The sequence below is a fragment of the Parambassis ranga genome, chromosome 10, assembly GCF_900634625.1.
Source record: "Parambassis ranga chromosome 10, fParRan2.1, whole genome shotgun sequence".
NCBI lineage: Eukaryota > Metazoa > Chordata > Actinopteri > Ambassidae > Parambassis > Parambassis ranga.
This window is the reverse complement of record NC_041031.1, coordinates 8,342,112-8,356,687: the sequence shown is the minus strand read 5'-3', so window position 1 is coordinate 8,356,687 and position 14,576 is coordinate 8,342,112. Positions and strand designations below refer to the sequence as shown.

General features: G+C 41.3%; 1 protein-coding gene across 1 annotated transcript; it reads left to right on the top strand.

Moving 5' to 3' along the window:
- The first annotated feature begins 6,537 nt into the window (after window positions 1–6,537).
- On the top strand, window positions 6,538–7,656 carry drd1a (dopamine receptor D1a). Its single transcript, XM_028415737.1, has one exon. It carries the CDS (start codon window positions 6,538–6,540, stop codon window positions 7,654–7,656), a length of 1,119 nt encoding a protein of 372 aa, XP_028271538.1.
- Window positions 7,657–14,576: the final 6,920 nt, after the last annotated feature.

Genomic DNA, 14,576 nt, shown 5'->3' with positions numbered 1-14,576 from the left:
TTAACTGTATGCCCAGTCTTCCTTGTAGTTTTGTGCGGGTTTCTGTTGATTCAATTGAATTAAATCGAATCGAATAGTAGCAAACAGTCCTCAGTCGTCGGTCGTCTCACAGCAGTACTTTCAGACAATTCTCAGAAAATCGGCAGTTTGGAGTTTTTTTTTACTGCTAACTGTTACTGTTTCAAAGGTTTCCCTGCAGTGCAAAAACCAGTCAGATCTTCCTCTCAATGCTCCTCACAGCACCTGCATCCTTATCTGATTTTCAGTCCACTGATGGTGTAAAGACAAATACACTGAGCAAACTTCCATGATGATGATCACAAAAGGTTACCCACATTATGGATGAGTCATGACAAGGTAGAGCTGCACAGACAGGTAACATTTAGGAAAAATGACACGTTGTTTCGCTAACATGAGTTAGCTTATGTAAATATTCAGGTCAGACGACCTCAAAGAAAGGCCAAACTTTGCTCACAGCACTTTGCAAGTTTCATTTTATACAATGACACCGCATCTTCTAAATGTGTTCCACAAAATTAGGTTTTAGGTTTCAGTCAACCACAGGTAGATTTGTCTTGTAACAAATAATGAACAAATACTAATTGCTCTGTAAGACAACATTTCTTCAGTGTTTGATGCCAGATTAAAAAAATGCTTTTTATAAATGTAAATTATAATAGATTTTAAATTATGTCTCTATAGCCTGAAATGTAGTGTATTAAAAAGACACAATTACCCATACAGCTCTAAACCAAACTTGGCATAAAGAAGTAAAAAAACCTGTCCACAGATAAAGAGATGAACTCTTTATTTTGCCCTGCCCTAAGCTTAAACAAACTACCTGTTTTTAGAAGCAGGATTTAGCAGAGAGCTGAAGCGTGCTATCTGTTGTTGTGTCTGCACAGAGGTGAATAAGGGAGACAGAGAAATGCACTGAAGCAAACTCAAGTACACCACTAGTGTGAGGTACTTTCAGGTTAAAGCTGTGGTAGGTCTTCTTACTGCTAACAGTAGGCACACTAAGCAAGACCTTCAAAGTTTCCGGGGTCACTCACTCCTCCTTCTTCTCCTATTATCTCTCTCTCTCCTTCCTTTCATACTTCTATTGCTTTAGTCAGCACCCCCTTCTCCTGTCAGCGACCATGTCCTTGCACATGCAGCCAATTACATGCGAGTGTCATGTTTAAAACTTTTCATCTCTGCTGTCAGTGTTCTTTCCAGATCGAACCCTCAGGAGCCCAGGCCAGGTGAGGAATGTATCTTTGTCGGCTTCACCTCCCTTTCTTCCCCCTTCTCTGATGATGTATCGGGGTCTATACACCATCACGCATTCTATTGTACATAATAAAATCAATATGTATGTTATGTTACGTGGTCTGTCCTGACTGAACTTCCATTAACATGCAATAAAGGTATGTACAGCATGTTCACCCTACCAGTTTAACAAAGAAAACCCCTACCTCGTGACAATAAGTGGAATCTGTCACTGAGAACAGAGGTGTGTATCTTCACAGTGCAGTTCACAGTTACCTAGCTGTGAACTTGTTTTCTTTAGCTGTTGTTCGTGTTGGTGTGTTTCCTGGTTATAAAAAAAAGCCCCCCCAAAAAAACACCACCGACAGGTGGTCACGCTATTCCACTCCACAGCTCAACCTTTTCATGTTGATATGGTCATTGGCGCCCCTCCCCGCCCACCAAAAGACAAAAAAAGCAAAAAGGCCATTACCTGACTGACTCAAAGCTGATCAGCAAACAGTGACATTAGTGTGGTTATGTCCACAGTCCAGAGGAGTCATGGGTTGACAAAGGTCTATGTTAATAGGTCATATTGTAATTTGGGCTGAAGTGGGCGATTTTCAGTTTCTGTAATAATAATAATTTCTCATGCCATAGTTTCAGGCATTCACAAGAAAAGCGAGCACGGTTACTCCCCATTGGTCAGACACACAGCGGGTTTTCAGGAGTTTCCCAGTGAAACATTAACCGTGATGTATACAACACTACTGATCACAGCCTGAGAGGGTGCTCCTCTCACTCTCACCACCCTATCTTCTGTGGCATTTTTACCACAGAAACTGATGATGTAGCACAGAAGCAGGCAGGATTGCCCCTCAGGTTTTTTTTTCTCTTTAAGAATCTACTTCCTTTTACTCAAGCAGCATGCTATATTTATTTTTTATGGTCGATGAAATGTCACTTCGGTTGCGGTTGTAGAGTAAAAGAAGAAACTTGAGTTTCTCCTCAATGACGACTTGCAATAAAGTCAGTTTGTGAACAGAGTCTCTGAACTTAATTTTTAACCTTGATGGAGAGTCCAGTTCATAAAACATAGACTATCACCGGATCTTAATGGGTGATGTGCATCATCTCTGGACCACATGCAATGAACTGCAGGGGTCCTGCTACATGGCCGTGTTCAGTGTATATGAAGTGGCCGTATAAAACAGCAAAAGAAACACATCTGCTGCGTATATTACACAAACAGAATGGCCCTATTATATGATCATAACTGTCTCTATGTAGTAAAACAGTTGACTTTGGCTCACAGAAGGCAGTGAAGTAACTTTCCCTCTGCTGGTGAGAGTCGGTGGTTTCTAGACATGTATTTTCCTCCATGAGATCAGACTTTCTTAAAAAAAAAATGTTACTCTGCAATATTCAAATTAATGATCACACATTTGTCATATTTGCATTCCATGTAGGTGTCACTTCCTTCCTATCGTCTACAGGCTATATAAAAAGAATGGGCAGATACAGATTACATCAGTGTTCACTCTTACAAACCTAAAGAAGCTATTAAGGAAGAAGACAGACGACTGCTGCAGTATGATGAAGTGTGTGTTTGCCCTCATCCTGCTGCATGTCTGCTGCAGCGTACAGGCAGACTTCAACCTAAACACAGAAATTATACAACATCTGAATGACCTCAAAGAACTCATGAAAAGCAAGAGCATCACCTTCCCATCTGTAAGTATGATGAATTGATATTGTCACACTTTATTTAACACTTGCAGCGTTTCAAAGTGTTTCAAAGCGTCCCGTGGTTTCACTTGCATGTCAGTGGCTTCTGCCACTTACAGTATGCAGTGCAGGTACACTCAGCAGATTTCTTTCTCTTTCCCTACAGTCGATAAAGCTGTTAGTGCCAGCACAATCAATGATGACTCAGCCAGTAAGTATTCTCTTTGAGTGGTCTAAGCAACGCTTTGTTAGTCCACCTATAATATATTATTGATGACGAATTATATGTGATAGCTCCATCATTTCTCCATTGCAGTCCTCCTGTGTGGGCGTCTTTACGAAGGAGCTGAGGAAGCTTCTTAACAAAATGACAGCAGAAGCCCTCAAGACTACACTCACAAAACTTGAGGCTAACTTGAAGGTTCTGAAACCACAACAAGAGGTAAGTCAACAAAAGTTACATCAAAAAATAATCATTAAGTAGACAGTCAAAACTGCAGCGTATCCAGATGAGACACAGTCTGAATCCCTCTGTTTTTTTTCCAGAATGACAATTGCACAATGACACAGACAACCCGAGGAAACCCCATAAATCTGTACATAAAGTTTGTCAGGAAGCTGAACAACAAAAAATAAAGATGATCACCTAGGCTATATGTTCTGCAGGGCAGCTTCTAATTTTACTGATCCACTGTGATTTCCAGTCAAAGTATTTACATAAAATGAAATGCCAGTGAATGTGTTAGATGTTTAAATTCAGTATTGCTCTAACATATTTATTTATTTATTTGTATTTATGTCTATTTATATCACTGTTTATTATTTATTTATTTGTATGGAACTGTTGGTTCACCGAGTGTATGACACATAACATTCAAAATATGGACATCATTTGAGATTTAATATGCTGCTGTCTTCCAATAAATCAACTACTTTTATGATATGTTGTCTCACATGTCTTTATGTTAATCTATCAAATTCCTGGTGCTCCTCTTAAACACGTAACTCTTGTAATATTTTTAAATATGAATAAGCTGAACAAACTTTCCTGGGAGTGGATACTAATAGACTGCAGTCCAAAAGCAGGTGAAGGTGGAGCGGAGGAGTTGCTGGAGGAGGAGAAAACTTAGAATAGGCTCAAAATTCCCCTCCCTCTGTTTCACCCACAAACAAGAGGCACAAGTGTGGCTGAACAGAGCACAAAATAAAAATAAAAGGAAAAAAAAACAGCTGCCAGACCCACACAGAGCTACAGTCAATGTCTCTTTTCATGAATTCTTTCAAAGACCAACATGTTGCATGCCAACACACACAAACTAAATACACATGGTCATGCATTAGCTAGCATAGATATGAATGGCTGGATAAATATGCAGGGTTATGCATTCACATACACAAACATGAAAGCAGGACAACTCTCATAGCATGTGAGTGAAGATCAGGGATGACTGAGTACCTGTCATCCTTCATCATACCAGAGAGTGATAACTATGATTTTAACAGCAGTACTGGAGATCTTATCACAAGTTCTTGATCGACAGAGATCATGACAAAATCTGTAGAAGATTTTTATCTTTTGTCTCATGCATGGTTTCATTTCAGTGAGTCAGTGTAATTCACAGAACATGGCTTTTAGTGTGTGTACTATAAATGGCACCAGTTTAAACTGCTTTCAGATTAAGGAACTAGGTTCTGTCCTCCTGCACCAACAGGTTTTGACAGTCATCAGTAAGTTACAGAACAGGCAGCACTAGCCTCCCTGTGTCTTTTAACTAACTGAACACATGTTAGAAGAGCAGCAGCTGCACCTTTGAACACACGGACAGACAGACAGACAGCGGCAGAGAAGGAGGCAGGTGGATAGAGACATTTTGAAATATGGTGCGCTTCGACTCAACTCTGACCTTTACCTCTCAACACAGCCCAGCTGCTGTGTCTTTCATGTCCTTGCAGCAAGGCAGAACTCAGAGAAGAGTCAGAGTCAATCATGCTCTGAAATGATGGAGGAAGAATGTTGCATGTGAGCAGTTTGTATTGTGTGCCTTTAAACAACTAACAGAATTGATGTTTGTCTGTAGGAAAAAGGGGAAAGGCTGATTTTTTCCTTCTGTCAGAAGTACTTACATCACTGTAAGGTGACAGCTGGCATGTCACGGTTGTCTCTGCATCCTGTGATTCCCCATATGAAAGACACCAACTTCAGCTGATGGATATTGCCAGAAAAAGTACAAGCAGAGCGGACAGTATAACTCATGAATGTGGCAGGCTTCATTTGCCCTTGCTGGTAAAATCATTTAAGCCTTTCTTAATCTTGTGTATTCATGCAATTTTTACATTTGTCCACTAGGTGGCCTCAGAGAGCCGCCACGACTGCATGCGTGGCCCTTGTCCTGATTTTATAACATGTATTTAATCTCAGGAAACTAAATCAAAGCTCAGATTTAACTAGATCAAAGTGAAACAAAGCTCTCCCATTATCGGACATATGATGTTTTTAACCTGTAATAGAAGCACTCAGGACAATTCAGGACTTACCTGTTGTGTTAAAAAGCTATATATACATTTACATAGAGATTGGTCGCCGAGAGTCACACACATTCATTCCTGCTTCACTTTCTCCTGAATGGGACACCGTCAGAGCGCGCGGTGTGAAACTGGCTTCAGGATTTGGCCGCAGACGCGCGGCCGAGGCTGCAGGAGGACGCAGAGCTCTGACGGCTGAGTGACATTTGAATCCGGTGGTGTGTTTATTTATTCAGAACAACAGTCGAAGGATGTGACGCCCGTGGAGGATATAGTCGGACTGTTCTTTGGTTTCTGTGTTTGTAGGACAGGAGGAAGGAGGCTGGATGCTTTATTGGATGGACTTGGCCACTGGAGAAGTTCGATTGGGAGCGATGGGACGTTTGGTTTTATTAACCGACCACAGCTGACCGCCTGTCTGTGAGTAAGATGCGAATATGATGAGAGATATAGAAATAGGATGGTGTGACTCTTGAGTCATGCCTTAATAATTATAATGAGCCCAAATCCTGCTCCGACAGTTCTGGTCAGTTGAGTAAATTCTAAATCGCACACTGGCCAACCCAGAATATAATCGGCTAAGAGTACGCATAATCTGAGATATTATATAAACAAAAATAGATTAAAAAATAAAAATGAAGCTAAAATAGTTGAAATTCTGTTGGATTTTTTTTAATGATCATATCCAATATTTTAACTCATTTAATGTAATCCACAGAGATGGTGATGAGTTTCAGACAGAGGACTCCTGAAATGGTTTGGGACTTAAACAGGACTGACAGAACAGCCTCAGTCATTACACAGAGGAATTAAGTTACCACTACTTCTTCATTACTGCTGCTCCAGTGATGTCAAATCTAATTTACAAAGTAAGGAGGCAAATCTCAGGCCCACAGAGCCCTTGCCACAAACATCTCTTCTTTCATCATTTATCAGAAGATACAATGGTGGACATTTTTTGCAAGGCTGGAGAACAGGAGCCTCCCAGATTTTAATCCCGATGATAGAGATGTAGCCCCTGTCACTTAAATGCACACTCCCCAGTGTTCAGGGATGGATGTCATGAACTTCACAACTGTCATCGACAGTGGGTATTTGGACGAGACGCCATCCAGCCGTGTCCTGACCGGTTGTTTTCTCTCACTGCTCATCCTCACGACCTTGCTGGGAAACACATTGGTTTGCGCAGCCGTCACTAAGTTTCGACACCTGCGCTCCAAAGTGACCAACTTTTTTGTGATCTCGCTGGCTGTGTCTGACCTCTTGGTTGCCATCTTGGTCATGCCATGGAAGGCAGTGACAGAGATAGCCGGGTTTTGGCCATTCGGCTCCTTCTGTGATACCTGGGTAGCTTTTGACATTATGTGCTCCACAGCATCCATTCTGAACCTTTGTGTCATAAGCCTGGACCGTTACTGGGCCATCTCCAGCCCCTTCCGCTATGAGAGAAAGATGACACCCAGAGTGGCCTACGTGATGATCAGTGTGACCTGGACACTATCTGTCCTTATTTCCTTCATTCCGGTGCAGCTCAACTGGCATAAGGCCCAAACTAAATCCTACACCTCTGTCACTGGGTCGTCTCTCTCTCTGGGATCAAATGCTACATCTTACCAAAGCCTTGAGAACTGTGACTCAAGCCTGAATAGGACATACGCCATCTCCACCTCTCTCATAAGCTTTTACATCCCTGTGGTCATCATGGTGGCCACCTACACACAGATCTACCGTATCGCCCACAGACAGATCAGGAGAATCTCCGCCCTGGAGCGTGCGGCTGAAAGCGCCAAGAACAGACATGACAGCATGGGCGGAGGCTCCAGCATCGCAGAGTCCGAGAGCTCTTTTAAAATTACATTCAAGAGAGAGACCAAGGTGCTGAAAACGCTGTCGGTGATAATGGGGGTGTTTGTGTGCTGCTGGCTCCCATTTTTCATCCTCAACTGCATGGTGCCCTTCTGTGAGCAGTCGAGTGGAGGGAAGGCTTTTCCCTGCATCAGCCCCACCACGTTTGACGTGTTTGTGTGGTTTGGCTGGGCTAATTCCTCCCTCAACCCAATCATCTATGCCTTCAATGCAGATTTCCGCAAGGCCTTCTCCATCCTGCTGGGGTGCCAGAGACTGCATCCAGGAGGCCATAACATAGAGACGGCCAGTCTAAACAAGAAATGACTCATGACTCTCTCACAGTACTGACTCATCCTGTAACTCTAAGAGTCCAAGCGTTCCTGTTGCAGCCAGTCTTATTGACTTCGAATGAGGACGCTGGCCCCTGTGCTCTTAGTGTGACTGAGGGGTATGGTGACCCTATATGTGCTCATGATTGCATTATAGGTGAGTGTCCTGTCTTCGTGCAGACTGTCACTGCGAGCTTGTTGGGCTCGCTGAGGTCGCATCACATCAGTCTTTAGAAGCTCCTGGAAGAAGGGCAGGAATTTGGGATTGAGATTAAGACTTTCTGCTGCTGTGTCAGGGATTTGGGAGTGCAACGATGCTGACACGCTCCTGGGATAGATAATCCCATGACTGGGCAGCGCACACTCTAATACTGTCAGATGCTGCTCTCTTCAACGCATCACACACACGTACACAAAAAAACAAACATACACGTCCAAATACAAGCACACAGAAATAGGTTTAAATCCCTGGGCTCTGGAAGGACTCCTGCAGTAAAGCATCAAACCAAATCAAGCCGAACATAGGCACAGGTGAAAATACCCACAAAATACCCACAAGTGACCTAATATAACAGATAGAATGGAAACAGATTTGATTTAATGCATAAATGTTTAAAAAGAAACTTGGAGTCGTAGAGGCTGTGAAATGTGATGTGAATTTCATTTGGTCAAATAATAGTGTGCTGTCAGAATTATATAACTGAGATGTCAACACATTATAACTTCAACCAAATTTACTCAACAGACACCTCATACATTATTTGTTCACTGCCTCATATTACTGTGTGTGTCCTCTATTTTTAAAGAGCTGATGACCCCTTTTAAAAAAAACGAAGTTTGTGCTTGACTTGTTTTGCAGCTTACATAGAATTATATTGATAGAATTATGTTTGGGTGAGTCAGTTTTAATTTTCTTTTCCAAGTGAACTACTCAAGAATGCTCCTATTTATTGATGGGGGGGTCAGGTTTGGTCATCATATGAGCGGGGTAGGATGTGACCAATATATGGCGCTTGAGATGTTGTGTTGTGCACAAGATGCAAGTTGTACCATGGTTTGAATCATTTCTTTCTATCCTTTGGTTCATTTGTGTGTACAAGATGCAGCCGTACAGAGCCCAGAAAAGTCAAGGGCACAAGCTAGATATAATCCCCAATTTCCTTTATCAATAAGAAAAAAAAATGTTAAAATACAGACATACTGCTGTACAAAAGTATGCAGGTAGTCTACAAAGTGTAACACTAAAACCAGATACTGACCAGGGTTTGCATAGCTAAGACAGAAACATCTGTTGCATATGAGCGAAGTCTGCCTTGTAAGAAGGATCTTTTTTAAAACCTCAATTTTTTCCAAAACCTAACCAAGTAGTTTTTGTGCAACAATCCAGGCACAGAAATCCCTTGGTTAGGACCCACAGTAGTGAGGTTTTTGGGGGGTTTATTGTTTGGCTTTTTATAAATCTTCAGCCAAATGACTGTATATGTTGCATTGGCTTAATTCTTAGCCCTGGGAATTGCCTGTGGGTTGTTGGGTTGTATCTCATGTATCTCAACTGTGAATAAGTGCTGTGTGTTTTTGTTTTTCATATCAACTATTGATCTGCAAAATTACTGAAGATGCAGGGGCAATGCACTTTATTATTATTTAAGGGTGCAGGTCTGCTTGTTGTGGGAACAAATTGTATCTTGTATCCACACAATAGCACATTGAAGGCTCATTAAATGGTTAAAATATGGTCTTAATATATGTATTTTTTTTTTCTTCCTATGGCCACAGGGCACTGTAATCATGTCATATTTAATCAATGAACAGGGTAAAAACCACAAAGTGCCAGCTGATCAGATCTGTATTGTAAGCTAACTATCTCCTGTAGCATCATATATGATAAAGGATCATTCATAACTGAGAGATATTATGAGCAGAGTTCTGAAAATAAGACCCAGGAATGATCTTATCAAGAGAATATGAAGAGCAGGACACACTACAATCACTATCAGCAGTTACCCTCAGTTTGGTCAGCTACAGTGAGATTTGTGACACAGAGAAAGGTTGTAGGTATGTGTTAAGGTGGTCTGTTTTAGGAAGTTTATATGTAGGTCCGACCATTGCGTTCATTAATAGCATAAGCCATCAGGACAAACAAGTTGTGCAGTGTCTGCTTCAGCCATGTAAAACTATCTCATACACAGGTTAATAAATGTGTATTTGTCCATTCTGATTAATGTGTGGTGAATGTGTGACTCTGCAGCTTTGACCTCCACACATCAAACTTCCTGCAGCTAATTTCACACCAGACTCCAAAAGGGTAACAAAAACCCTAATGGGACCAGCTGTGCTTCACATCCAAAATTTCACTCTCACATAATTTTACTTTGGTGATATATGGCCATCATTAGCAAAATGAAGTACCCAATCTGGACTTGTGAAAAGCTCAGAATAAGAAAGCACTGCACCCAAAATGGCATCTCTATATCCCCCCTCCCATTTCTTTCATCAAATTTTTCAACCTCTGACCACTATAACCAACAACATTTTGGGTCAAAGGTGATTATAAAAAAGTTTTCAGTGGTTGTGTAAATTAAAATACTATATTAAGGATGCACTTGTCACAAAAACCTCCCCCAACGACTGCAAAAAGATATATTAGGGTAGTCAAAGTGTGAACAGCGACAAGGATGTGTGATGGATTTTAATTTACAAGATGCGGTTGATAAATCACCAACTAGGTTTAGTATTTAGTACCTGTTCATCAACATTAACAAGTGTCTAGGCTGCAGATGTGCCTAGTTTTACCCATTAAAATAAGAATTTGATTATTTTCTTGATTGCTTTGTAATCACTGGGACATAAAAGTCACAGATGATAAATCTGTTGAAATAGAAAAAATATCGTGAAGAACACACACAGACATGTGTGGGGTTGTCTTTTAAAGTTCGCTTCCTCTGAGCCCCGGACTGTCCTTGCCTCTGTGAAACCTCCTCAAGCGTGCCACGGGAAGGGAACAGCAATTAATTTGACTGACATCATTCAGAGTGATGGCTGAGGTGGCGAAAAGACAGGGCATGTGTGCATGTGCGAAAGTGTGTGAATGTGTATGTTCGTGGTGCAGAGCTTACCATCACCTGCTCCAGTGTCCAACCCAAAGTCCTTGCAATGTCAACCACACTCTGTAAACACAGAGAATTCATTTCCCTCAGTGGAACTTGTAAGATTCTCAAAGCGATACTGTCTACGAGATTGGCACATCAGAAAAAGGGATGTTAGACGTGGCAACTTCAGATGATGCTAATGACTGGCCCTGGGGAATTGATTTACTGAGACAGCAAGAGAGAAAGAAAGGGGCAAGGAGACAGAGTCTTATGTAAGAATCAGGCAATGGCAACTTAAAAAAGACACAGAGGAAGCTCTGTAAACAGAAAGTGTCATCAAAGTCACATCTGTATAAAGAATGTAGTCACATGCTGTTTGCCTAGAGGCAGGCACACCTGGCCACATGAAAGTTGATTTATAATGTAGTTAATGATTTCCTCTCTGCAGGCAGCATCTCTGGGAATTAAAATGCAATTAAACAGTTTGCAATAATCTGCATTAAATATGTATTATTCACGACCTGCAGAGCTATCATAATTAAGCTAGACTCTAATGCATTTTAAATACCTCACATGACACCAAGATGAGCTTGCTTGAGTGAGCGGGTTGGAGGCTCCAGTCTCAACACAGCTACATGCTGACAGACATGAATGCATATTTCATGTCTGCATTAGGTCTCATTGGTTCCATAAACTGATGCTGTATATTGCTTTTAAACTGATACATAAAGGAAACATCAACGCGTACACACACACAGATCTTTGAGGAATGTCTTCAATTTAAGGTTTAAGGTTAAAGGACATAGTAAATTTAAAAACCATGTAAACTCACATCTGATCTCAGTACAAGGTTATTTCATCCATTCAAAAATAGATACATATGTCTGAGACGGAGATCGTGCTACAAATCTTTTGACCTTTCATGTCCGTACTTTGCGGCAAGCCCCTTCATTCGTCTTCCTCATTTACTCTTCATTCCTCTTTCTTATCACACCCCTCTGCTCTCTTCCTCCACCCTCGATCTGTTTACTGTTTGTGCTGCAGCCCGCTGGCAGTGCTGCGTTGCCATTCGTCACTCCAACTGGCTGCAGTGGAGAGGACAGGCCCTCTGACCCCACCACTGGGAAGGGAACGAAGGAAGAGAAAGACTGAATGAGGGTTCTTCTTCAGCTAGGGATGACGAGAGCACAGAAATGTTAATTATCAGAGGGAGGAGCAATATTTAGCTTAGTCATACATGGCTAACAGACAAATTCAAAATCCCGACAAAGGGCAGTTTCTTATTCTAAGATTGATGTGAAACCAATTCTGATTTTGTTCATTTCAAATAAAAAGAAAAATAAATACAGCAATTTAGTTAGTTAGTTAGTTAGTTGTTATTCTTTAAAGCTAGGCTAGCTGTTTCCTTTTGCTTTCAGTCTTTGCTTTATGCTAAGCTAGATATCTTCTGGTAATAGCTTTATATTTAAAGACAGGAATGAGAGTTCAGTATCAATCAAGGTGGCCAAGAGAACACAATGCACACAATTAGAGTTTGAAAACTAATAATCAGTATGACAAGACGTGCTGCAAAGAGTCACAACATGAGTGGAGATTCACAGAAAGAGCTCAACACTCTCTATGATCATCACCTTATGTGAATAAGTCAAAACCCCTATGTGTCAGACTGCTCTGACATAAACACATTGTAACCATAACTATGAGCTATGGTGCAAAATAAAAAATGATCCTTTATACAAAACCATTAGTAAAATACTGGATCAATATGATAGGTGCATTAGCATAAACCTCAAAAGCTGCAGAAATGTTTAAAAAAAAATATTTGACTGTGGTGGAGAGGACCACCATGAGCTGCCAGGGGGGATTGCTTGGGCACAGACGGGGCACAGTAGAGGGCGCCAACTTCTGCCCTACTAAGTACTCCTGTACCAGAAACAGTGAGTGACCCACATCTGTATTTTCAGGTCTCTAAACAGGCTGGTTTGCAGGGTGTGGAGTCATGGGTGGGAATAAAAAAGAAAAACAAAACAAAAAAACAACACTCTTGCAGTGTGTTATCCAAGAGGCAGCACAAAATAGACTACAATGGCTGCACATTCATGTTCCATATGAGAGAATCTGCATTTATTATATTGCTTTAGTCATCAGGTTTTTACTCGCCCATCTGAGAGGAGAGTAAGTGAAAGCAATACATAATGCTGCTGCACACAGAAGTAGAAAAAGAGTAACACTGACACTTCCCTTTACAAATCTCAGAGATGTCTATAATCACAGTCCATACAGTCTGCACTGTCATAATGTGATATGAAATAACCTCCACTGGAGATGGGCCCAAAATGGTGACGGGCTGACCTTGCTAGATTTGTCCCGATCAAATTTACCAGAGAAAGGAAGACAGATTTATTGTATTGGCTGCATGATTGCTCATATCACTCTCATCGCCCGCCAGTGAGGCAGAGGAGAGCACATCACTGAAGCATACTAAATGAGTAATAAGCCAAGACATTGAACGCTGATCAAATTATACAGTGAATAATAAGCTGGGTGCAAATGAGGTTGGCAGATGAATAGTGTTCTCAACAGGGGTGATGTCCATTCCAGCCACGCTCCGCAGCTTAGCTGGAGAGAGGTGCTGTCTGGCAGAGACGGCTCTGAGTGGAGATCATGCTCTTAATGATGCCAGTGTTAATGTTCATACTGGTAGGACCCCATAGGTGAATAGTGATGATGGTAATGCTAATCAGCTAGCTTGTGGGAAAAAAACAGATGTGTCTCATCATTCTAAACAGCAGGAGCTGACAGAGACAGAGTGACATCTATGACAACTATGCAGGGAAACTGGAAACGAGTTGTCCCTTCCACCTGGGTTTAAATGATGAATGTGCTTTGTAGACATGCTAACAGTTAGAGGGTCGGAGCTGATGAAGATGTTTGCAGAGCCACGTCAGCCTTCAGCTGTTAGATAATATTACGGTTCTTTATGTGCTCCACCTGTTTTAGAATGCTGCTCAGTGTTTTGCTGTTATTGAAAGAAAACAAAGACATCATGTGATCATACGCCCCTTTGCCCAGGGCTCATCATTAGAGAGATATGTTGCACAGTGGTAATGTACTACCCTTGCACATAGTTTAATTTGTCAGTGGAACACCCAGAACGCCGGTAGTGATTTATGCAAGTTCAAGCATTTTTGTCAATTTTTAGCTTCTTTAAATGTTTATGTGACAACACCTCCATCTGTCCACGTTTACAAACACACAACTCCTGGTGACATTTCTGAATCTGGTGTATTTGATCTCCCTCACAACCATTTTGAAACTCTTTTTTTTTCATTCGATACTTAACACTTCACAGTGTGCTCACTCTGGTGGTCTAGTTAAAGAGAAACATTACTCATCAGAATAGGTACCAGTCATAGTTTGCCTGTGATATAAATCACCAGTATAGCAGGCAACTTGCTTTTCAGATTCAGAACAGGTGTTGAGAAGTAAATCACAAGTTTGTGAGCTGCAGCTATGACAAAGGAGAGTTAATAATAATCTTTAGAAACAGATATCTGCATAAAAACACATACTGAAAGTGTAGGCAAGGAACAAGATTTGATAAAGGGAAGTTATCTATGTCACAAAAAGGCACCTAAAAGAACTTTATAAAAGGAGCAAATTACTGATTGGGGGGGGAGTATGGGTCTGCTCTGTGCATCTGAATAGGGGATTAGTAGAGCAGGACGACCACTCAGCAACAGACATTGCACTCGAGCGATGGCACATTGACAAGCTGAACAAACATCCCCAACAGAGAGAGAGAAAGAACAGGAAGAAGGAGGAA